This window comes from Melopsittacus undulatus, chromosome 7 (assembly GCF_012275295.1).
Source record: "Melopsittacus undulatus isolate bMelUnd1 chromosome 7, bMelUnd1.mat.Z, whole genome shotgun sequence".
Classification (NCBI taxonomy): domain Eukaryota; kingdom Metazoa; phylum Chordata; class Aves; order Psittaciformes; family Psittaculidae; genus Melopsittacus; species Melopsittacus undulatus.
Window position 1 is genome coordinate 47,077,959 of NC_047533.1, and position 23,236 is coordinate 47,101,194.

Genomic DNA, 23,236 nt, shown 5'->3' on the forward strand with positions numbered 1-23,236 from the left:
CCTCCAGGTATTTGATCACTTATAGAAGTGATAAAAAGGGGTGAAGTGATTGAAGTAGGGACAGACACATCTACCAAACCCAGCTCTAGCTACAGAAACCACTTCTCACAGTTCACCTCTTTCCTCTGTCTGACTGCTAGGTATCTCCTTCACGGGCCCTCAGATTCCTATTGGTCAGGCTATCGGAAGTCCTGGTACCTCACGGGCTGAGAGCCACAGGGTGTTAAGGAACCTCTAGTAGCTTACCAGAGCAAGCCTTTCTGACACGAAGTCGCTGTCAGCAGTGTGCTTCGCAGGAAGAAAAATGTAGCTCTGAAGTAAAAGACACCAACGCGTTTCCTTTCTTCCCTTTGAATCTCGATTTCTGTGCCAAAGAAGGAGGCGAGTGCCCTTTCCTCTGCTTGGAGCAGTTTTTCCTCTCAAGGAGGTGTTGGTTCTTACTTTGGTGCAGAAGGACCTCTAGTGTCTCTTCCTAACTCTAGCTCAGCGTTTCTTGATCTACAGACCTTCCTATGAGCTGTGGAAGCAGAGGAGGTCCCTGTAGCGTATGCAGAGAGGCGGCTGGGCAAGACAAGGCTGGGTTGCACCTCCCTGGGGATATTTAATCAATTACTGTATGCTTCAGGTTCATCTTGCTTTGCCTCTGTGGCTCCTACACATCATCTTCTTTTCACCCCGAGGGCGCCTGTGTGTGTTTTTGTGCACCGCAGGCTGCTCCATTCAAATACATGACACTAAATGCTTCTGGTGTTTTAGTAGTGAATTTTCAGTAACATTTCAGTGAGTGCCAATATAAATCTGTACATTCGTGTTGTGCTTCTTGGGATTTGAGTGCTCCACCCAAATCAATGCTTAGTATTCAGCAGCATAAAATTTTCGGAGGTGGATTGAATTTAATTCATTAGTGGAAGGAATACAGTGAACATGCTTTTACATTTTGATCCATGTCATCATTCACATGGGTATCCCCTAGTTCACCATCAAGATGGTCTTTGCATGCAGCATTCCAGTGAGAAAGGTTAGGGGGGAGGCAGAGCTAGGTGGTCTCTCCTGGGGTTAGGAGAGAGGTTCCAGAGCCTTTGGAGGGGGAGGATTTAGCAGACAATAGGAGAGACTATGTGAGAACAGAAACAGATGGATTTTAAATGCTGGTATCATAGAATCATAGAACCATAGAATAGTTAGGGTTGGAAAGGATCTTAAGATCATTCAGTTCCAACCCCCCTGCCACAGGCAGGGACACCTCACACTAAACCACGTCACTCATGGCTCTGTCCAACCTGGCCTTGGGCACTGCCAGGGATGGAGCATTCACAGCCTCCCTGGGCAGCCCATTCCAGTACCTCACCACCCTAGCAGTAAAGAACTTCTTCCTTGTACCTAACCTGAACTTTCTCTCTTTAAGTTTAAAACTATTACCCCTGGTCCTGTCACTACAGTCCCTGATGAAGATTCCCTCTCCAGCATCCAGTAGACCCTATTTCAGATACTGGAAGGCTGCTATGAGGTCTCCACACACCCTTCTCTTTTCCAGAGTGAACAGCCCCAGTGTTCTCAGCCATGTACTTCTAATCCGGGCATTTCACCTTCTCTTGCCTTCACCCAGCCGAAGCAGCAGTGCCGGGAGCAGCGGCGTGGGTTCCTGAACTTACAGAAAGCTATGAAGAGGGTGAATAACGAAGTCAATGGGGTGCCTTTTCCGCATCGCACACACCGGCACCCATCTGCCCGCTTTCGGGTTCCCCCTCTCCCCCATCTCGAGTCAGCAGAGGCGCGGGAGCTCCGCGGAGCGCGGTCGGACTTTCCCAGCTCCAGCCTTGAGAGGCCGGGGATGCGCAGCCGCGCTCCCCCTCCCGCTGCCGCGCACCCGCCAAGTTTCGGTTCCCGTTTCCCCGCCTGGGCGGAGCGTTCCCGGCTTTGTACCGGCGCGGCCCCGGCGCTGCTGAGCGAGCGGGGATGGCGGCCGGACGGCGGCGGGGCCGGCGGCGGGGCCAGGCGAGCGGCCCCCTCCCGAGCACGGGAGGTACCGGCCGGTGGGAGCGGTGGGGAGGCGGTGGGAGCGGTGGGATGTGCCCCGTCGGGAGGTGTCTGAAGGTGTCCCAGGGAGCTGCAGACGGGAGGCTGGGGAGAAGGAGATCGTGCTGGGGAAGGGGCATGGGGCTTCCCTCGCCGGTTGCTTGTTGGGAATAAGCTGGGGAGGTGTGGCAAGGGTGAACTCTCTCCAGGGGTGTTAGGTGTATTCAGGGGAGGAGGCTCTGATGATGACCACCTTTCGCTGGGGCTCAGAAACTTGTGCTGTCGTAAGGCTCCATGTGAGTGACTGAACAGATTTGGGGCCCCAAGTTCAGGAAAGCACCTGCAGCCCCTCAGCTGTAGACAAGAAGGGACTTATTTCTGCTATAAATGGTCAGTGTGTCAGTTTTCCATCATTGCTTCCCCAGTGTCTTGTAAAACCTCTTGACTTTAAGGCATCCCATCCCAAGGCTGTGACAAACTTGAGTCAGTCAGATACCTCAGGAAGTGCTTTATTTCCCCAGGACACTCCTCAGCTGTGCACAAGTAAGTGTGTGCTTCTGTTAGCATTCTGCTGATCATCTTGGGAGCTGGTGGCACTGCAGCCTATGAGAGGGAGAAATGTCTTTTAGTGATAGCCAGGAGAGCCCTTTGGCATGAAACCGAGCAGTGGGTAGGACACTGAAACCCCAGGAGGGCTGAGAAAATAAGTCTCACTTTTTCCTGAGGAGCAGAAGCTCATGGTGAGAGCAGTAGCACACAGAGATCTTGGGGAGGGGGCCAAGATGGCTGAAGTGCCTGCTGTCTTAGCATGACCGTCATGCCTATCTGTATTTGTTGTGCAGAGCACATGCAGACGCGGAGGAAGGAGAAGGTGCAATGCTCAAACCATGATGCAACACATAGGCTTGTTCTCTCCCATGATGGGGAGCTCTCTGAACACTGGGCTGCAGCTTCAGCTGACTGCTCCTTTGAGACAAGGTAAGAAGCTTTCAGAGGGTGGAGGTAGGTTTGGTAACAGTCAGAAAATGTGCTTTGCTGTTCCTAGAGGTAAAATCCAAGAGACTGGGGCCTTGGGTAGAGAGGGAACAAGAGCACATTACATCCTATTACCCCAGACTCTGTCTTCCTTCTTAACCCAGCAAGAAGTGCACTGATTCTGAGGATAATATCAGGATTTGCGCTGCTTGGGATGCACATGAGATAGGTTTATCTCATGTAGTAGGGATCGGTAGCACATATCAGATTAATGCAGATGGCTTGCAGACTACACATGACTTGGAAAACTGTGGGTGAGGGACCCAAGTACACCTGAACCTTGCCACCTTCTGATTAAGCTGTGTGGGTAACCATCATCTAGAACAGGCATGGCAGCTTGCTGTGGGATTTTCTGTTAGCTTGCCCAGGGCTGAGGCTGATTCTCTTCCAGCTTCCTATGGTACAAACCACAGTCATATCAGTTAGCTTTGCTGCAGGAGGATAGCATAAGAGCAGAGTGAATCATCTTACAGGTGACTTCTATTTTTCCATGTAATTCATGCTAAATGTACTAGGGCTTGGTGAGTAGAGAATCTTCTTTCGTCTCATGGCACAGCATCTATCTATTTTGTTTGTGTTTTTGTTTTTTCCTTTTTTTATAGGCTGGTGAAAGAACTAGGAAACCGTGATGTTGTTCAAATAGCATGTGGGGACCAGCACGCCATGGCTCTGACCAGAGGTAGTGTCTTTCAAGCCCACTTTTCTTCCAAAAGGGAGTCAGACTTGCTCTCAGAAGGGAGTGCTTGAGCTGCTCCAGTAGTTGGTGACACCACTACTGAGTAATGAGCAGTGGACAGGGGACACAAGATGCACTGGCTGCCAGTGCTGCTCTTTCCTCCCAGCACCCAAGGACCTGCAGTTCTGTCTCTCTCCAGTCTCCAAGCACTACCCCTCTGTAGAGGTGTGCTGGGGAGAGCAGATGTGGCCATCCCACTCTGCTGTCACCAGACCTGTTCATTCCTAAGTTGGATCCCCTCTATGGTTGGGAACTACTTGCAAGGACGGTTTAGAGGTGGTAACATCCAGCCTTTATTCTTGCTGTGCTGAGTCACATGGGCAGCATGGACTGCCCCAAAGGGGCCAGAAGCAACACAGAGATTTGGCTACAGATGATGGTCTCACCTCAGAGCTAAGTCCCTAGAAACAGCACAGATTTTCACGCTCCCACTCCCAAGGTGCAAAGACTAAAGAGAAGCAGGTGAGGCTGAGGTGGTTTCTTTTGTTGTGTGTGTGAAGGAGGTGAGCTCTTCACGTGGGGCCAGAACACCCATGGACAGCTTGGAGTGGGGAGCCAAGCCACACTCACCCCCCAGCCGCAGCTGGTGGAAAGACTAAAGGGCATCCCACTGGCTCAGATTGCTGCTGGAGGAGCTCACAGCGCTGCCGTGTCACTCTCTGGAGCTGTGTACTCCTGGGGGAAGAACGATTTTGGGCAGCTGGGACTCGGAGACACACAAGGTAAGGAAAGACAGCAGTCGGAAGGTGTTTATCTGGTTAGTGAGGGGCTCCTCAGGGCTGTCAGGCCCCTTTGGAGAAGCATGAACAGCAAAGCCTGTTGAAGAAAGTATATCTGGATTAGTTGATATTTCCTGACCAGGAAAGGCAAGCAGGGACAAGGGATTTAAGGGCTATGTTTCTACAAGAGAACTTCCAATTCAGTCATTTTATGTGGCCAGCTGGATAGAGTGGGCTCTTAACACCGTATGTCTCAGGTCTCTTTCCATTCCCATTCTCTCTCCAGGTAGTCCTGCATTAAATAAATTACTTTTATCCCTCTCTGCCTTCGTTAATTCTCTGTAAACACCTGGTGAGAGAAGAATGAAAATCACCTATTGTCTGCAAACCTAGAAAGTGAGAGCAGAGTTGCCCTACTCAGACAGAACTTGAAGTCAGAGGGAGCTGAATGAGTCCACACCCTTCATGGTCAGACACTTTGAAGCCAAGAACCTTTTGGCAAGCAGATGTGAAAGCGCTGCATTTTGTTTCACATCAAATGTAAATGAAGATACTATGAAAAAGGCAGAACTTTGTGACAAAGAGTGTGTTATAGTGGAGGGCAGAAAGCAACACAAAACCAAGCGGTAAATACATGAATTGCTGTAAGAGACTACTGAAGATCTCTAACACCCACACACACCCACCCACCCACACACACACCCCATCTTCTGAATCTTTCTTTGTGCTGAGATCCCCCCAGTACTTTTTCACTTTATCAGTGCTGTCTTCTTTCCAGATAGGGACTGTCCATCATACGTCAGAGCATTAGAGCACTGGAAGGCTGTATTTATCTCATGTGGGGCAGATCATACTGCAGCCCTCTCCAAGGTGAGTCTGAAGTCAGCATCTGAGACCTCACCCTGCAAGAAAAGATACACTGCTGAAAGTCAGCATGGAGAAATTATGATGGCATTTAGGAGTTAGGATAGCAATGATGTTTAGCAATTAAGATAGCAGGCACTTCGACCTGCTTCCATCTGAGTCTGAAGACGATCCCCAGGGGATGCTTACTAAGCTATTGGGAAAACTGGCCTTTTCTTGGATTTCCCTCACCTGCATGCAAACATGGTGAATGGGAATCCTGGGGCAAAGAGGTGCAGTTCACCCTCAGTACTTTTTGAAAATACTTTCTCTTTTATAGCATATTGGGAACTTCAGAACATGTGCACAGTAGCTAATTCACTAGGGTTTACTCATACATGTAAACTCTTCAGCAATAGGAAGCTGTTCTCAGGAATTAAATTGCCTTTCTCAGGAGCTAAATGATTTGGACATTGCAGTGTATGATTAGGCTTGATGCAAAGTGAACTCTACCGTATTGCATACTATGTCCTGTTTATACTCTTGATGGTGACCATTTGAATGCCATTAATAATGTAGTGATCCTGTTATTTCTTCCTCTTGTGTTGGTTGTTACTTCATCTTCAAGGAGGGGCTGGTGTGCACCTTTGGAGCAGGAGGAGCTGGCCAGCTTGGTCATAACTCCACTCGTAATGAACTCATGCCTCGTGTGGTGGCTGAGCTGTGGGGAGCAAGAGTTTCACAGGTTGCCTGTGGAAGGTAGGAAAGTACCGATAACGTGCCCTCTAAGGTCAAGGTTTTAGAGGAACCCCTGGAGGGAAGTAGGGAGGGAGCCACCGGGATGTTAAAATCCCTGTATCCTGGTTGGTCAGCACTGTCAGAATACTGTCCATTTTTCAAGGGTAAGACACCCTCCTGCCATCTCCCCAGTGAAATCAGAACCCTCAGCCCATGCCAAACAAAGGGAGAGAGCTGCAAAAGCCACTAGAAGCTCTTGGTTTTTTTTCTCTTTTAAGAAACAAAGGGTGTATTGGGCTCCAAAAGGCAAAAGACTGTCAAAAGCCTGCATTGGGAAAGTCACTGAATTCCCATCCAGTGGGGACAAACTGGGGGTCCTTAGAAAGAACCGAAGAGTGGTGATAATTATCCAATTTCATTCTGCCTTTCTGGAATTAGGCCAGAAAAAGTGTCCTGACAGCTTCCCTGGGCTTTGTATCAGGCTCAGCATCATAGAAGGTGTGCATTTAAAAACAGGAGGGCATGAAGCTAGCAATGCATAGCACTTTATTTTGGTATCTGAAACCAGGGTAAATCACAAACATTATCAGATCGTATAGGAAATTTGAGTCCATATGTTTCTTTATTGCTGAATGTTTATGTAAGAAAGTGTCCTAAGACTTTAGTTAAAGGGATCCTATACCTGGATGTTAGGACTTTGCAAGTCAAGCCTCAGCTATCCAGTCTGACTAGCACATTTTGTTCTGACTAGCCCAGTGGTATTAGCTCATTATGACCATTTTTCTGTTTCTGAACAGACAGCACACCCTGGTCTATGTTCCTTCCTTGGACAAAGTCTATTTGTTTGGTTCTGGTGAAGGACAGCTGGAAGATAAGATAGAACCTAACCAGTTGATACCACTTCCCATCAAGATACCAGTAAATACTGGAAAATCCTGCCAGGGTAATGATAATTACAGATGTGTACAATCTATATTAGTTTCAGTTTACTGTTCCGCATCTGTGCACTGAACTCTCTGATGATAATGACTGTCCCTTCAAAATTTCCTTTGAAGATCTGTTTTGTTCTTTCACAGAAAACAGCACATCACAAAAGGTGATTGAAATTGCTGCAGGAGGAAACCCAAGTATTGTCCTTTACAGGGAGGAACAGGTAGAGGCATATTTGATCATGGTTTCTAATTTTAACATTGTTCACATTGCTGCTGGAAACATTTGGATTTTCCATCCTGCTTTTAGCACTCCAAGTTCATATATACATCTCATGCAGTTCTTTCCATGCTTACTCAGAAACTAACTTGTATTGCAATTATATATCTGTTATAGACATTCTATATTATATAATACCTATTATGTATTTATTATACATTGTATGTTATCTATTATATGTTACGTATTATGTTCTGTGTTGAATGTATCTCAGTCATGCTGGATGACCATCAATTTGTTCAAACTTAGGCTGAAATCTTTTTGTAATAATTGGTTTCAAAAAAAGAATCCCATCTGCTAGACCTGTAATCTTGTCAATATTTCCATGCATTTCCCACAGAATGCCCATTTGGATGGAATTTCCACTCTGAAGGATAAAGAAGTGGATGAATGGATTTCTAATTCCAGTTCGCAACACTGGGAGAGTATAAAACAGTAAGTCAGAAGCCTGGTGTTGGTTTGGTTTTGTTTTTTCCCTAATATGTTTTTTTCTCTAAAAATTACTATTCTTTGGAAACTGTTATAGGAACTGCTGTTCAAGAATTTAGCTGAGACAAGATCTTGTACCAGCACTTCTTACCTAGGTTGTGCACAGGAAAACCAGATGTTGATAAGCAACAGCCCTTCAATAACCCTTCTGCAGAAACAGAGAGGACTTACTGCCTGGCTTCAGAAGCCTGTCCTCCTCTTGCAGGGAATGGTGAAGTTCACAAAGAACTGACAAGTTAAATCAGTGAAAGACTGGGTCTGCAGACCAAGGCCTTGTGCAAAAATTATAACCCAGAGTACCCTAAATGGAACGTTTTGTGTGTGACAGCTTTTAAAATTAGTGATCCCTTCTTTAGTTACTTGTTTTCAAAAGCCCCGAGCAGGTATGATTGTGGGAAGCCTTACACTTTTGGCTGAGAATCATGATTACGTGGTCTTTCTTTCAGATATTACATGGGAGGTTATTTTGTTTGGACAAGTCTGGCTGCAGCTGCTGATGTTGAGCATTTAAAGATCCTGGATCTTTAGATCTAAACTGTTTCCCTGACCACTCTTAGTATGGTTTGGGTCATACAGAAAGTGGTTGTTGAGAAGGTGAGAGAGAGGGTTCATTCCGGATCTCAGTGGAAGGACCTGACAGCAATCACTTGATAAAATATCTGCTTTAATAAGAATAGAACTAGGAATACAGGTAGTGAGTAAGTCTAACATCTCTTCAGATGCTGGAAACCCAGCAAATGCATACCCTTGATGGATTTTCCCCCCAGTGTGCTACAAAGATCCCCTTTGCGGAGGCATTCCTTGCATGCTGCAGTGCCTTTTATTGTGTATAACAAACAAAACCAGGTAATGTCCCAGTGTCAGGAAAAGATACCCCCATCATAACACCTGCCAGCATGCAACACAGGCTGGCATGGGGCCCTTGAGCAGGTTCCCTTACAAGGCCTAGGAGAGCAGAGGTGGCTTGCTGAAGATCACTAACTAATGTTTTCTGCAATGCTAAGAAAAGCAGAGCTAGGAAGAGTTCTGTGTGGTCAGGTGCAGACACACTCGTACATATGTTTCTTGTTCTTTCAGAATCAAAAGCCTGAAGTTGAAGGGATTAACTTTGGTTTGTTTTCCACTCTCAGGAATATCAGCATGATCTTTTCATCTGAGGCTTGCATTAATGGGAGCTTCCTGGAGAAAAGGTAGTGTGCACTGACATAGATGTAACAGGACATATTGGCTGCATGTAAACTAACCAGAAAGTGTTATTTTGGCCATGTATGTAGAGAAGATCAGTCATATCTGAATTTGCAAGAAGCAAGTCTATATTTTTTCAAAGCCAAAGCTAAAATTGAGGGGTTTATCCTTGCAGTCCTATTGAAATTTGCTACAGAAGTTAACATTCCAGCACATTATCCCATACTGCCAATTTTTGAGATGATGATAATACCTTTAGACAATTTTACAGCTCCCAAAGGATCCATAATAGCTCTTTCTGTCATTCAAGTGCAAGTCATTTTGGGGTGAAATACAGGAAGCCTGCCATTAACAGTGCACAGCCACACAAGACAGGATATTAATCAGGTCACACCAGAGTGAGAATATCTTGTTAGAACAGATGAAATCACACCCACTGGATTTGGGACTGAGCTATCCAAGTACTTTGTGATGGTAGGATGCTTCACTACTCAGTCAGCAACAAAAACCAGCTTCTCACATCGTTTGGTGTTCTCTTTCTTCCTTTGTGATACAGACATTTCAAAACTTCCAGAGAAGTCTCAGGTGTAGACATGTCACAAGTGCAACGTTTTTATGAGAAGATCAGCAAGAAGCCAAACATCTTCTGTGAGGTAAGGATCTGGGATAAGGATTCTCACTATGCAGAGCTTTGGATTGGTGCATGAAACTTGGGAATTTCATACCAAACTAATTCATAACTGATTTTGGCAAAACATAATCGCATTTTTAACCCTTCTCTCTTTTGTTGTTGGTTTTTTTCCTCTGAAGGTGAAAAAGGAGATTGAGAAGTTACTGCCATCACTGTCTTCCTCTCCTGTCTCACCTGAAAATTTCAGAGTCTACTTGATCTTGCCTTTCCTTCTGCAGGGAGAGGACGACAGCTCTTCACGTTCTCTCTGTCTTCTAGCACAAGCTATCACAAAGCTCCAGTCAAAGGACCTGCAAACTCTTGGTAGGATTTTATGATGATAGGACTGAACGATTCAAATGCCTGATCATTTTTGGATGAGCAGCAAGAGTTAGTATCACTAATTTGTTCCAGAGTTCAGCCTGAAAGAAATGCTCTTGCTAGAAACATGCAACAAGACAGATGAAAAAAACCCAAACCCCTCAGTCTGAGGTTTGCTAATTTTCATAGTGCAAAATTCAGCCCTTTTTTTTGTTTAGATCATTTGATAAACAGAGAAAATGCAGCTTCATCCAGAAATCACAGTTATTTGCGTTTACCTGTTACAGATACTTCACTAGCTGTTTTCTTTACAGAATGCCTGTGGTCAAATCTAGAAACATCGTTTCTAAATGAGCTGGTCATTCTATATCAGAGGGTTTCCCAGAAAAACCTATCTCAGTTTATGATAGAACTCATGTATGTCCGAAGAGACCCCTTCACTCTGCACCCACATGCAACAGTGACTCTGCAAATACTGCAGATTCTTTACCAGGTAAGAAAGTGTTTAGATCCCGATTAGATGAGTACCAGTGCAAGTCAGAATATTTTAATTGTTTTTACTTGTTGAATTTTCTGGGTTTCCTTCTTACAAGGGAATCACAGAATGACAGAATCCCAAGGGTTGGAAGGGACCTCAAAAGATCATCTAGTCCAGCCCCCCTGCAAGAGCAGGGTAACCTAGAGGTCACCCCTCAGTCTCCTCTTCTCCAAGCTAAAGAGACCCAGCTCCCTCAGCCTCTCCTCATAAGGGAGATGTTCCACTCCATCATCTTTGTGGCTCTGCGCTGGACTCTTTCAAGCAATTCCCTGTCCTTCTTGAACTGGGGGGCCCAGAACTGGATGCAATATTCCAGATGCGGCCTCACCAAGGCAGAGTAGAGGGGGAGGAGAACCTCTCTTGCCCTACTAACCAGACCCTTTCTAATGCACCCTAGGATACCATTTGCCTTCTTAGCCACAAGGGCACATTGCTGGCTCATGGTCATCCTCCTATCCACCAGGACCCCCAGGTCCCTTTCCCCTTCACTACTTTCCAGCAGACCTTGTCATTTGACATTGCTTCAGGAATCTCTTTGGCTCTACAGCCGCATAGCTTTGAAGGAATCGTGCTCTTGAGTTGTGCCTGGCTGACCCTCTGCAGAAATTTAGAGCTTGAAGTATGCTCAAGTGGTGAGGGTGTGCGTGTGCTTTCTGTGGTGTGAGAAGTGCATGCATTGGTGTGTACAGAGCTATGGATGGGGTGTCCATTATGTAGTATGCCTATTCTCCTCTCTGCTGCTGAGATCCCTCACCCCAGTAACTGCTCACAGCATTTAAAAGGCAACCCACCTGCTTGGCACATTCTGTCTGCCACACCACCACTGTGTGATGCTTTAAAAGCCTGTTACTTAAGAGATTTTCTGGGACAGCAGAATTAGATCATCTTTAGCTGCATTTGAACAATGGGAAGAGAGGGGGCAGCAACTGTATTCTTATTGGCAAACATCCTTTCTCCTGCTGAGGTGTTCAAAGTTTAGGAAAGTCAAGAGCTCAGGCATGCATTTCATAGAATAATAGAGTCCCAGGTTTGAAGGGACCTCAAGGATCACCTAGTCTAGGTCATGCTTTTCCAAGAAAGGATGGACCAACTGTCCCAGCACCCTGTCCAGCTGCATCTTAAAAGTGCTCAGTGTTGGGGAATCCACCACTTCAATGGGGAGATTATTCCAGTGGTTGATTGTTGTCATTGTAAAAATTTTCCTTGTGTCCAGTCATAATCTTTCCAGCAGTAACGTGTGCCCATTACCCCTCGTCTTCTCCATGAGACTCCCTGTAAAAAGGGAGTCTCCATCTTCTTTGTAGCCACCCTTTAAACACTGGCATGTAGTGATTAGTATGAATCAGAGAAAGTAATTAAATTTTGTTCAGAATTGAATATCCTTTTTGCTGAGAATGCAGATTTGGGCCTCAAAATTTAGACTCTTGAATCTGTATTTATACAGATAAATAAACACCAAAATGCTGCAGGCCTACTTCTCTGTAAGTGGTTGCATCATTTGGAACTTTTACATGTTCACTGTCCTCCACCAAATTGTTTCTTTGCCAGGCAACAAATCTGAACATGAATAGGGAACTTCAGATTGTCCTGCAGCATGAAAGATGCTCAGAGTGAAACATACCTTTCTGATGGAGCCCTGTTAAGGGTTCTTAATTGTAGATGAAAACTGCTTTCCTGCTAGTTTATACATGGCCTTCTGAGACCCCTCACTGTTGAGCACGGTGCTTCTTGTAGCACTTCTGTCCTTTCACTTCTGTGCAGGGTCTCAGAGCTCTATTTGCAGAAAAAGTTGTGTTACTCCTCAGTCCTGGCCTGCCACACAGACACATCACTCAGTCTGCTGATGCCCCTTTTCCTACTGTGTGTGTCAATGCAGGTGAACTCCAGAACTGGCTTCAGAGTACAAAAAAACAACTTCTATGTGCCTCAGGTGAAACTGATTATCCTAGTGCATTGGTCCTTAAATACGAAAAAAGTAAGTATAAAATCTTGCCATCAGCACAAACCACTTTTTCTGTTTTATTTAAATTAGTTGCTATATCACAGGAAGCAGCAAGAAATGGAAACGTGGATAGCAGGGGCTTCTGTAGGCAAAAAGGGCACTTTTCTGGCAACTTAGCTGCAATTTGCAGGGCACACTGCCTCATTCTTTCATAAGCTTTCATTTGCTAATTATCAACTTTATACCAATTAACCAGAGGAGAGGAGGAGGTTTGAGAAAACAGTATAAAATCAAAAGCCACAGGACATTACCTGAAGTCACTGCCTTATCACACCGGAGGTGGAACACCTTGAATTAGATTATTTTGTATATACCAGTTTCTACTTTTGGTATTACAGATAATAAACCCAACTGTTTTTAACAATGTACCATAACATGGGTATCCAAGACACTTTTACTGACTATTTTGATTTTGCTGAATTATGGAAGATGCTATTTAAATCACTCTGTTTCATTCTTGGGACACTGTAACACAAACGTCTGCCTGCACAGACAGTTTAGTTGTTCCCGTCAGGGTTTCCCACTCACAGAAGCACTTAGAAGCTGCTCTCAGAAAGTGTGCTTCTGTTGGTATAGTTTTTGTCTACACAATAAGGGCATGTTTCAGATACAGGAGTTGGCCAGAGTACAGGCTGGCAGTTCAGTCTGCACATGTACCCCAAACTCTGGTTTTGCAAGAGAAGATCAACATATCCTTTCATTTCTTCCTTTTCATTTCAGATGGCCCTATGGAAGCTGACTGAATATCCATGCATCTTTGACATGCAAGACAAGATTGATATTCATATTACAGAACGCAACGCTCTGTCCAGCATCTTTACAGAGGTAAGTATTGGCATTTTTTTTAATAATTTAGAAGAAATACACACATTGATACACTGCTAACAGACTGTTACTTCAATCATCAGAAAGACATATTAGAAAACGGCAATGAAAAGTGGGTTTTTCCAGTCAGAAGACAATGCCTTCTGCAAGACATATGGACCCATTTAAATAACGCACCAAGTCATCAATTCAGGAAGATCTTAGGGGTAAGAGACCAAATTGTATTGTTTGTTAGCTCTAAATGTATTGCTGCAGTGTTCTTTGGATTTCAGTGTTACTGAAGTACTGGTAGAAGGATTTCAGTATTTGCTAAGCATACAACGAAACCACTCATCACATTATTATAGAAACATGTTCCATGGGGAACATAGAGTAAAGCTGGAGGACAGGATCATACATACTTATTCCAGGTAGTGATGGGGAGAAAACTCTGGGAACGAACTTGCCAACACAGTTTCAAGTTGACAAGCAGGTATTCTTTATTGTGGCACCGGGAGACACAGGGGATAGCTCCTCCTAACGTGTGTCCCTGTATTGCTATACAGGCGATCCTTATATGGTCACTGAGCATACATACATATTCATGAGGCTACACATGAATGACATCATTTTCCAGAAAGTTTCCCGCATGCACACAAAAATGTGATGGTGGTGTTTGAGGGTCATTTACTTCTCCCAACAATCTTCATAACTTCTGGCAGTCTTTGAAGCACCAGTAGCCATCAAGTGTTGTTGGTGTAGGTTAAATGCAAGTGGCAGTGCTATTTACCCCGAGGTTACTTTGAGGTCATAGGATTGCTCAGGAACTTGGCAATTGGCAAAGTCTGTTACTATTACTTTAAAGGCCAGTTTGCTGTATGTGAAAAGCCTGGTGGCTAGGGAGTCAACCTTCGAGGGCAGCAAATGACAGAACCACAGAAACCATTTTTCTCATGGAGATGCTGCCCGAAGGGAAAGGAAGGAGAGTGCCAGCCAGAGAGATAAAAAGCTGAGTATAATGCTGCTGTTCTCCATGTTGCTTTAGTCTGTGATTTCCTTGCGAACCCAAAGGTTCTGGCAGCTGTATTTTCTGCAAGCATTGAAATGCTAGCCCTGGGGTGGGAAGAGAGCACCTGCCCCAGGGTAAAGCTCAGCACAGGGACCATGTAAGTGTCAGTCACTAGCACAAAGGCAATCAGTCTGGCACACCTATGCAGCAGAAGCTGCTAACCTCACTGCCCTGTTACCCACTTCTGATTCTTTCCAAGTGAGCCTTCTTGCCAACCAGAACTATCAGAGCTTTTCCTTCCTGTACACTTAAGATTCACAATGGCTCCTAGAGCTACCTTTCCTTCCCCCTTTATCAGCTGTAGGAGGCATTTATTTACAGAGGCAATAAGGCTTGTGCCCTGTGCTGCCCTTTAGACCCAGAGTTTCTCTCCACCGATAGTACAAGGAGCCCCGACGAAGTGCTGCACTTAGCTGGAGTCAGCCTTTGAATATACCTCTTGTGGGCACTGCCTTTCATGCTGCACATCACAGCACTATTTGGCCAGAAGCAGCCTTATCAATTTGACTGCATTATTAGTATCCCACCAAGAGATATTTGTTAATCTTGATAATCTTGTATTAAACATCAGCCCAGTTTTTATTTTATGTTCTTCTGAGAGTGAAACAAATGTATTTCAATACATGCATCAGTTCAAAACCAATGCTTTTAATTTAGGGAGAGAAGATTCATACTGCTGCTAGTTATTATTGTTTATTATTTAAGTTATTTCAGCCAGGGTACAGTTCTTCCTCGTAAAAAACATCACTACATAGAAGATTTTCATTAGTGCCACCACAAATGCACAACACTTCATGGGATACACTAGCAGTAATTAGTGCTTCTTGTTACTCTCTTTATCTGCCTTAGCAATAATTAAATACTAGGCTGCTACAGGGGTCCTCATAGTTCCAGAGAGTACTGGGAAAACGATGACAGTCACTGGTCCCAGGAGACTCTCTCAAACCAACTGCAATACCAGATGAGATTAAATAAACTATGTCACTTTATGGAAGCCCAGGAGTTAGCAAATGCATTGCACTAGTTGTGCCTAAAAAGCTTAATCCCCATCCAGGTCCACAGGTGGAAGAACACATAAACTGGTATCGTAATAGGAAGGAGGAGACTGTAGAAACATAAGCTGTTTGTGCTGGTGCAGCCCTGTGGGAAGGTCTCATCTACACTGGCCGAGTAAAACAAGCCTGCTAGGGAGAGCAGGGGCACAAGCACGGTCAGTGTGGGCAGGGAGGGCAGCATGCCTCCTCCAGCCATATCAGCCCCACTTCACTGCGGTCAGTGGCTGGGGGGTCCTCAGGCCTGCTTCGAGTCCTCAGCTGGGGGCTTCTTCTGGATCATCCTGGCAGCCTCTGGGATCATGTTGGGGATGCCATCGATGATGGGGTACGCAATACCCAGCTCCTCGTTAATGAGCTCGTTGGTAGCTTCTTCGTACCTGGCAAGTCGGGGAAAGAACAACTGGAGTGAATAACCTGGGTTTACCGTTTGGCAGCCCCTCTCACTCGATCTAGGGCAGCAGCAGGCCAGGAGCAGGCAGCGAGGGCACGACAGGGCTTTCTCTTCCCTTTTCCCTTTCCCATTTTCTTTCCCCCTTCCCATTCTTTTTCCCCTTCCTTTTCCCTTTCCCATTCTTTTTCCCTCCCCCTCACCTCAGCGGCCGCTTGGAGAGCGGGCACACCAGGAAGCTCAACAGCGACGGCTCCAGCGGCTGCTGCTCAGGCCGCCCTGAGCCCCGGCCCTTCCCCGGATCCTGTTGCTGCCCGTGCCCGCCGCTCGCAGCGCGGCCTCCGGCTGCCTTCAACCGCAGCACCGCAGCCGCGCCGCGCCCTCCGCACCGCAGCATGGCCGCGCCCCGAGCCGCGCCGCTTCCGGTGCGCCGGCAGCCGGCCCTGCCCGGCCGCGCTGGGTGCGCGCACAGGGGTTCCGCGTACCGGAGTGCCGTTGTCCCCGGCGCGATGGGTGTCTCGGTGCTCGCAGGTGTCGTTCCTCGGCGAGGAGGGAGTGGACGAAGGCGGGCCGGTCCAGGAGCTCTTCAGCGTGGCCGTCAGGACTCTTTGCCAGCCCGTCACCGCGGCCTTCCGCCGCCTTGCCTCTGGCTTCATATGGTTCCCCAGCCAGGTGAGGGGCCGGCCCGGGGGGTGCGAAGAGCCTGCTCCCGGGAAGGGACAGTCACGTTCTTTGTGTGCTTGTGTTTAAGCAGGCGTCGGTCTGCGAGGACGTGTTCTTCCGGATCGGGACGCTGTGCGGGATGGCCCTGCATAACGGGTGCATAGCACCCTTCGCCTTCCCCCGGGCTCTCTACAGAAAGCTGCTGGGCCTGGCGCCCACCCTGGAGGACCTGGAGGAGCTGCTGCCAGCTGTGGGCCGGTACGGGCCCAGCTCTTGCTGGGAGCTGCGGCCCAGGCGGGTCTCCTGGCTTGGATGTGTGCACGGAGATTCCCAGGGCCCTAGTCAGGGAGCCCGTGGTAGCTGCATTTCACATAGCCACAGGTTTCCGAGGTGGTCCTTGGCCTAGGCATGGATGTTGGTCTCAAACAGAGGCTGTCCTTGCCGAAATAAAAAGCCATGCTTATGAGCGGTCAGATTTCTGCTCCATGTGAATATATAGTTCAGACCACTTTGAGCTGTAGTTTCAGCTTGGAAGAACTAAGCATCCCATTGCTAATGTTGGATTTTTCTCCGGCATGCTAATTATAATTTTCCACAATGTTGCCTTGCACAAGCACAGCATTACAGTATGCTGCAGTTGTGCCAGATCTGAGGACCTGCATGCAGGGTTGCCATGTGCTGAGAAATGAGATCTCAGCCGGATACAGCAGGGAGAGGTGCTGCTGCCACCAGCATAAAGCCCCTGAAGTCTAGCTTCCTGAAGAAGTGCTGTCAGCAGCTGATGAGGACCCCATCTCAGAAGCCACTGATTGTGTTGAGGTGAAAAAATGTCCTCAGTGGACTGAAACATCATTTGAGAGGTGATGCCGCCAAGAACAGTTCTCCTAGATCATCCTGCTGATACTCAGTTCCTCACTAGGTGATATCTGGAATAGCAAGGCTGTGGTCAAAGCCCACTTCCCACTGAACTTTGTGTAAGTTACCTTCACAGGGCAGGAGAACAGACTTGCCTGGCATCCTTTGCAGTGAAGGCATTTGTCCTTCGCTCCTGGCGGTAGTGGGACATGAGTATAGATCAGTTTAGGGCCATATGTGAAGGTTCTGTGTGAGTATAGGCGTTCTGTATGTATCTGCATTTTAAATACTACTTGTCAAAGGATGGTTTTAGTGGAATTTTAAAGTGCATTGGATGGTCACGTTTCTTCACTTTTTTTTTCCTTTGTTTTTTGACAGGAGTCTTCAAGGAATTTTGCATGAAGAATGTGATCATGTCCTTGAAAGCCTGGACATGAACTTCACGGTAAGACATTATTGTGCCATTCAGACCTACCATGCATGTACTTGGGCATGACAGCATCCACTGCAAAGGACACAGCTTGTCTGTAAACTCCAACTAGCAAGGGTGCTGTGTCAGGCCCTGCAGAAAGAAAGAATGATAGATATAGCATGTATGTGTCTGTTGTATATAGATATAGCATGTAATGTTTTCATTTATTTGTGTAGGTAATGGAAGAAGGAAGTTCCATGGGTGTTGTTGAACTTAAAAAAAGTGGTGCCAACATCCCTGTCACTAGGGATAACAGGTTGGTTTTATTTTCCTTTTCTTTATCCTGTTCTCTTGTTACGAGTGTGTAGAATACCATATCTATACCAGTCCCCGTATACTCTTAGAAAATACTGAATGTCAGCATTGTGCCATTGATCTTGGTCCAGTAGATTGTATGATTTTGGTTCTTACTATCCCGACTGCGTCTGTGCCAGACATTGGGAGTTTTTGCAAGCAGACTGGATAAGAAGGGGATCCTTGGACATCCTGGCATATCATATCAAGCATATTATATCAGGCAACTGATAAAGGTGCCTGTCCTTATCAGGGAAATTCCTATTAAATGTATAAAATACTCCTGAACTGCATTTTTTTTCAGGGAAATATGGACAGCTCGTATGGGAAATACAGCTAAATACACCTCTCCAAGGTTTGGGTTTTTTTAATGAGCAAATGTTTCTTGCTTAGTTATGTGTATGGAAAGTGTCTTGTATAACAGAAAAGGAGCAATTTGTCAATAAGGTATTGTGTCAGTATGAACTTCATCACAGGGAACAGACAAAAATTCTGTGGCCTGGGTTGTGCACATGATCTGAGGACCCATCTGAGGGATGCATGAAAGGTCTGTGATGAAGCTTGAAGTATAGTGTTTACACTGAGTTGATTTTACATGTGCAAAGTCACTAAGCAAATCCCCATCAGAGAGAGAAGAGTGAAACTGTACTGATTAGCAGATGTGCAAATATCTATTTTGATTTCAGGGTAATTCTTGGCCATTTACTGGGAGTTTTGCTGAATTCACACCTATTAGGTCTGCTAGATTCCATTGCAATAGTGAAATGTCTGATAGGATTTCACTGGAGTGTTCACATGAAGTACAAAGAGTATGATCAAAATGAATCAATCCATGGTGGCCAGCAATCTCTTTTATTTGTGATGATCCTCCCAGCTTATTCAGTGAATAAATAATTAGCAGTGATGAGTGCTGTCAGTAAAGACTGTCTTTTCAGTAGAGCAGGTCATACAAAATAAAGGAATAAGGAATAAAGTTCTCTGTAACTCTCCTTTTAAAACCTCACCTATTCCATTGCTTGTTTGATTCAAAATATCTTTGCAGGAAAGAATTTGTTGACTTGTATGTGAATTATGTGTTAAATGAATCGATACGCAAACCATTTGAGGACTTCATGCGAGGGTTTTTAAGAGGCTGCCCAGGTAGAAAGTGGAAGATGTTTCTTCCTGCAGAGCTCCAGACTGTTCTCCAGGGACATACAAAATGTGACTGGTTTCTGCTGGAAAAGGTACTGGATACAGGCACAGTGTACTTGTGCTATATCTGCTGAGCATAAACTCCTTCTGATCTGCTCTTTCATTGAGCACATACACCATGAACACAAAAACAGAAGCGCAAGGGACTTGCTCTGTATTTGATTTTTGTCGTTTTGAGTCTGGTTTTGATCTAAATCAGGTACAAGAATAAAGGAGACTAAAAATCAAGCTGAAGCTTAAGGATTGTCATATGAATCTTTGAAAAACAAATGAACAAGGAGATTCCAGAGGTTAAGAGGACTTGAGTATCTGCAAACAAAGTTATAAAATTTATTGGGTAAACTGTTGTTGCTTTAAATAAAAATGAAAATAGTGAGGATTAATGGGCTTGTTTTATCTCTTTGACAGAGCGTGATGTACGGATGGTATAAAAGTTTAGATAAAACCATCAGGAATTTTTGGATTGTGTTTCACAGACTCCCAGAAGAAAAAAAGAAAATGTTTCTTGGTAATATATCAGGCATTTTAAACTCTTCCTAGCCTTTTTCTCTCCTCCCTGATACACATCTTAGATGCTCACACATGAAGGCTACTATAATTCCAAATGGCTTTTTGACATTTTCCCCACCCCCAGCCACATCTCCTAGCGAAAGCCACAAAGAAGTGACAAAAAGAATCGCACAGGTGCAGCTCTGACCCTCCTCACAACCCCCGAGGCTTGCCTGAGTGCATCTGACCACTTTGAACCTTGCAATTCCTTTATCCCTTACTTTCATGGTTATCAGCTGTTGGTCAGAGGCCTCAGCTTGTGTGAGCAGCCTGTGCTGATGTAAGCAGTTTAGCGTTCTCAAAGGATTGCAGAAGCTAGCTCATCCTTTTTAAATGTAGAAGATCAAGCCTAGCATGGCTTTTCTCATGCACAAAATTTGTGTAAGTAGAAGAGGGTTTGTAATTATTATTAGCAAGAGGCACAAATTCATCAAAGCAGATAATTAGCTTATGGAAAGCCATATTTTAACACTAATTTTCCCTTATGATTTTCATCCTATGATAACATTATCTTGCTGGGGGTTGTTCTGTTCTGTTTTTAATTTGCTAACTTGTTTTTCTCCTTCAGTTTTTTTGTCAGGATCTGATCGAATCCCTGCATATGGACTGGAACATTTTAACTTTCATATTGTAGATCCTCAAGTAGAAAATCCAGATAAGCTCCATGTCAGTGTCAATACCTGCTACCACATTTTGTTCCTCCCCAGATACAGCAATAAAAAAATACTCAAGAAGAAGCTGCTCTATGCCATAGAACATAATGAAAGTTTTGGTGTGCCCTAACTCTTGGTCAGGGGTGATTTAAAGCAAAAATAAGAAACCAAGTCTTTGTTACTGTTGTGGTTTAAGTGCAGTCAGTAACTCAGACCCACGCAGCCTGCTCACTTACTCCCCCCCTTCTGTAACTAAAAAGTCAAAAACACAGCACTGCGCCAGATACTAAGAAGGAGAAAAAATGACTGCTACTGCTGAACCCAGGACAGTATCGTTTGTCATATTTTTCTCTTAATAATTCCCATTTACTGGTTTCTATCCTGTCTTACTTTTACTGCACTTGAGTGCATGTGTTCACTGAGATTTTGTATTGATTACAAAAATGAGCTGAGACCAGATACTTCATTATTAGATCACAAAGTTAGGAAAGAAGAATCCTAGTTAAAATGCTTCCAGGAACCAAGCTGATAACCACATATATTTACATATACATGCATCCTGTTTGCACTGTGCTGGTCTTCTTTCACTGACAAACTTAAGAGCAGCAGGGATTCTGTGGTTTATGCATTAGCAAACATACAGCTAGTACATGCTAAGCAGTTGTCATTGCAAGGGGAAGCTAGGCTAAAGTTTTAAACTGTATTAGTTAAGGATTCTCTTGAGGAGCAAATAATGCTGAGAAGAGGTGTTCCTGTAAACTGTGAATTGAAACAGCACCTGGATATAGCCTTTGACTTGTTTGGAAGAAGTTCTTATGATGAGAATTTATCATTCTTAGATTTTGTCAAAAGCTGTATTTGTAAAGCATAAATGGACTTGTTATTTAGTGTGATAGCACTGTGATATTTGACATGTTTCTTTATATCTTCTAAGGAGATGTTTGTTAAGTAAAATTTTAGGCTTGCAGAACAGCTTTGTCTACACAACCCTGTGGACATGAAGCTTGAAGGGCTGTTGGAAGCTGCTTGTTGAAACAATGCATAGCACTGGCAGGGGGTTGGAACTAGATGGTCTTAAGATTGTTTCCAACCCTAGCCATTCTATGATTCTGTGACACTGACAATGTCAGGCAGGATGCAAAGGCAGAAGGTGTATTTTTCTGTGTATTTTTATTTGTGTATATATAGAGAGAGCGGTGGCAATAATTTTTCAGTAGTCTCTTGCCTTTGGTGTGTTAAATATTTTGGTGGACATATATATATATGAAGAAGACTTTTACTGTGTGAATTAAATGATGATTGATTGAATTTCCCCACCTGTATTTGTGTTCTTCTTTAGTTAGGCAGCTGCTTATGCATGACAGTGTATCTGTTTTCTATCTTCATTGATATGAAGAAGCCATTCACAAGAGGAGTCAAAGGCTGATGCAAGTGTATTTCAAATAGATGCATAGGCTGAACAAGTCAAGCTCTTCTACATTTGGTGCAGAATATGCTTTAGGTTAATGTAAAAATGGAAAGTGAGAAAAAGGTAGCAATTTTTATCTCCTCTTCTGTCTTGACTTTGTGTCGGATATCACATGCAGATGCTCTTGGACCAAAGAGGCTGCCTCTTTGAAATCCCAGTAGATGATATAAACCTTTTTTGGAAGTGACTGTCAGGATAGTGTTTCCAGCTCAATTAAAAGGGCATTGTTACATATTAGGAAAAAGAAAGCTTCCTTTTAGGTTACAGTGTAGTGAAGCACTCACCTCAAGCACTGGGAAAGCAGGTGGCATGGCAGTGGTGATGATAGAGAAGGGAACTAGTGCCTTGGAGGATGCCAGCTGCCAGCCAAGGCATATGAAGGGTTGTGGCTCATGCAGAGCTACCCCTTGTCCCCCTTGCCAGCCTGTGGTAGACAGGACACCACAGGGATGTTTGCATCCTCTAGGAAAGACACCACCCTGCTGCAGGAGTATTTCTGTGGGAAGAAGGAACTGGCAGAGGCCCAGCCTGTTGTCCCCATTGAGCTGCCGGGTGTCCATGCAACACTTGGCTGATGCCATACCATCACAACTTTCTGCAATGGCAGCTTAGCTTCACCAGCCTGCTCCTGGTTTCCTTTTTTATGTTCTTCTAAGCCTCTCTTAGGGCTTAGAAATCCAGAATGATCTTCTGTGCTGTGCAAGTTCACAGAAGATGTATTCTGTTTGTATTTCAACCCACTAGAGATTAAGTGATAATAGGTTTATTTAGAGCATGGAGGAATTTCCTTCTCATCAGGTATGATGCAACATCACATGGGAGATTAAAGCCTAGTGTAACTTCCAAGGCTATTTTTAATTTGCCCTCAAATAGGCCCTGCTTTTATTTCAAAGTATATTGAACCTGCTGCAGGAATGTTTTTTTTAGATCACTTATCTGATCTGATCATCACCTGTAGGAAGTGCAAGAGCCTGACAGAGCAGCTGGTGTGACCAGGATGGATCTGGGGTGACCATGGTGAAAAGCTCTGACAGCAAGCAGGACTGACAAGGCATAAAGCATCACTACCTCTGCACTGCCCTGTCAGAAGATCTGTGCTATGGCCCATAAGAGCAGAGGGCTATCAATGGCACCTGGTGAAGGACTCTGGAGGAAAACACCTAACATAAGAAGATTCACAGGGCAGGTGGAAGCTTGCCAACCTGTCTTCTTTCATGGAGATAACTCTGTTGAGTAGTAACTTGTATTATCACAACATTCAAAAGAGCTCA

General features: G+C 45.0%; 3 protein-coding genes across 5 annotated transcripts; 1 reads left to right on the top strand and 2 right to left on the bottom strand.

Moving 5' to 3' along the window:
* Positions 1-1,971: 1,971 nt before the first annotated feature.
* On the top strand, positions 1,972-21,805 carry LOC101881584 (probable E3 ubiquitin-protein ligase HERC4). 3 transcript variants are annotated; one of them, XM_034064752.1, is made up of 23 exons: positions 1,972-2,023; positions 2,859-2,994; positions 3,654-3,730; positions 4,288-4,509; positions 5,285-5,376; positions 5,978-6,108; positions 6,885-7,030; positions 7,164-7,240; positions 7,637-7,731; positions 8,916-8,975; positions 9,527-9,623; positions 9,781-9,964; positions 10,276-10,454; positions 12,376-12,474; positions 13,222-13,326; positions 13,410-13,532; positions 16,349-16,489; positions 16,572-16,738; positions 17,714-17,780; positions 17,984-18,063; positions 19,144-19,327; positions 19,704-19,803; positions 20,413-21,805. In XM_034064752.1, the coding sequence occupies exons 2-23, from the start codon at positions 2,864-2,866 to the stop codon at positions 20,625-20,627; spliced, it is 2,772 nt and encodes a 923-aa protein (XP_033920643.1). In that variant the 5' UTR covers positions 1,972-2,023; positions 2,859-2,863; the 3' UTR covers positions 20,628-21,805. The 3 variants fall into 3 exon arrangements, 2 of the variants coding, with proteins under 2 accessions (XP_033920643.1, XP_033920644.1); XM_034064753.1 differs by having other exon boundaries at positions 9,880-9,964; XR_004549852.1 differs by lacking the exons at positions 19,144-19,327; positions 19,704-19,803; positions 20,413-21,805 and having other exon boundaries at positions 16,572-17,780; positions 17,984-18,058.
* Positions 15,049-15,646, bottom strand: PIGY (phosphatidylinositol glycan anchor biosynthesis class Y). The gene has a single exon (XM_005148966.3). It carries the CDS (start codon positions 15,623-15,625, stop codon positions 15,395-15,397), a length of 231 nt encoding a protein of 76 aa, XP_005149023.1. The 5' UTR covers positions 15,626-15,646; the 3' UTR covers positions 15,049-15,394.
* Positions 15,637-16,220, bottom strand: PYURF (PIGY upstream open reading frame). Its single transcript, XM_031048771.2, has 2 exons — positions 16,021-16,220; positions 15,637-15,806 (listed from the first exon to the last, which is right to left on the bottom strand). The coding sequence occupies exons 1-2, from the start codon at positions 16,212-16,214 to the stop codon at positions 15,665-15,667; spliced, it is 336 nt and encodes a 111-aa protein (XP_030904631.1). The 5' UTR covers positions 16,215-16,220; the 3' UTR covers positions 15,637-15,664.
* Positions 21,806-23,236: the final 1,431 nt, after the last annotated feature.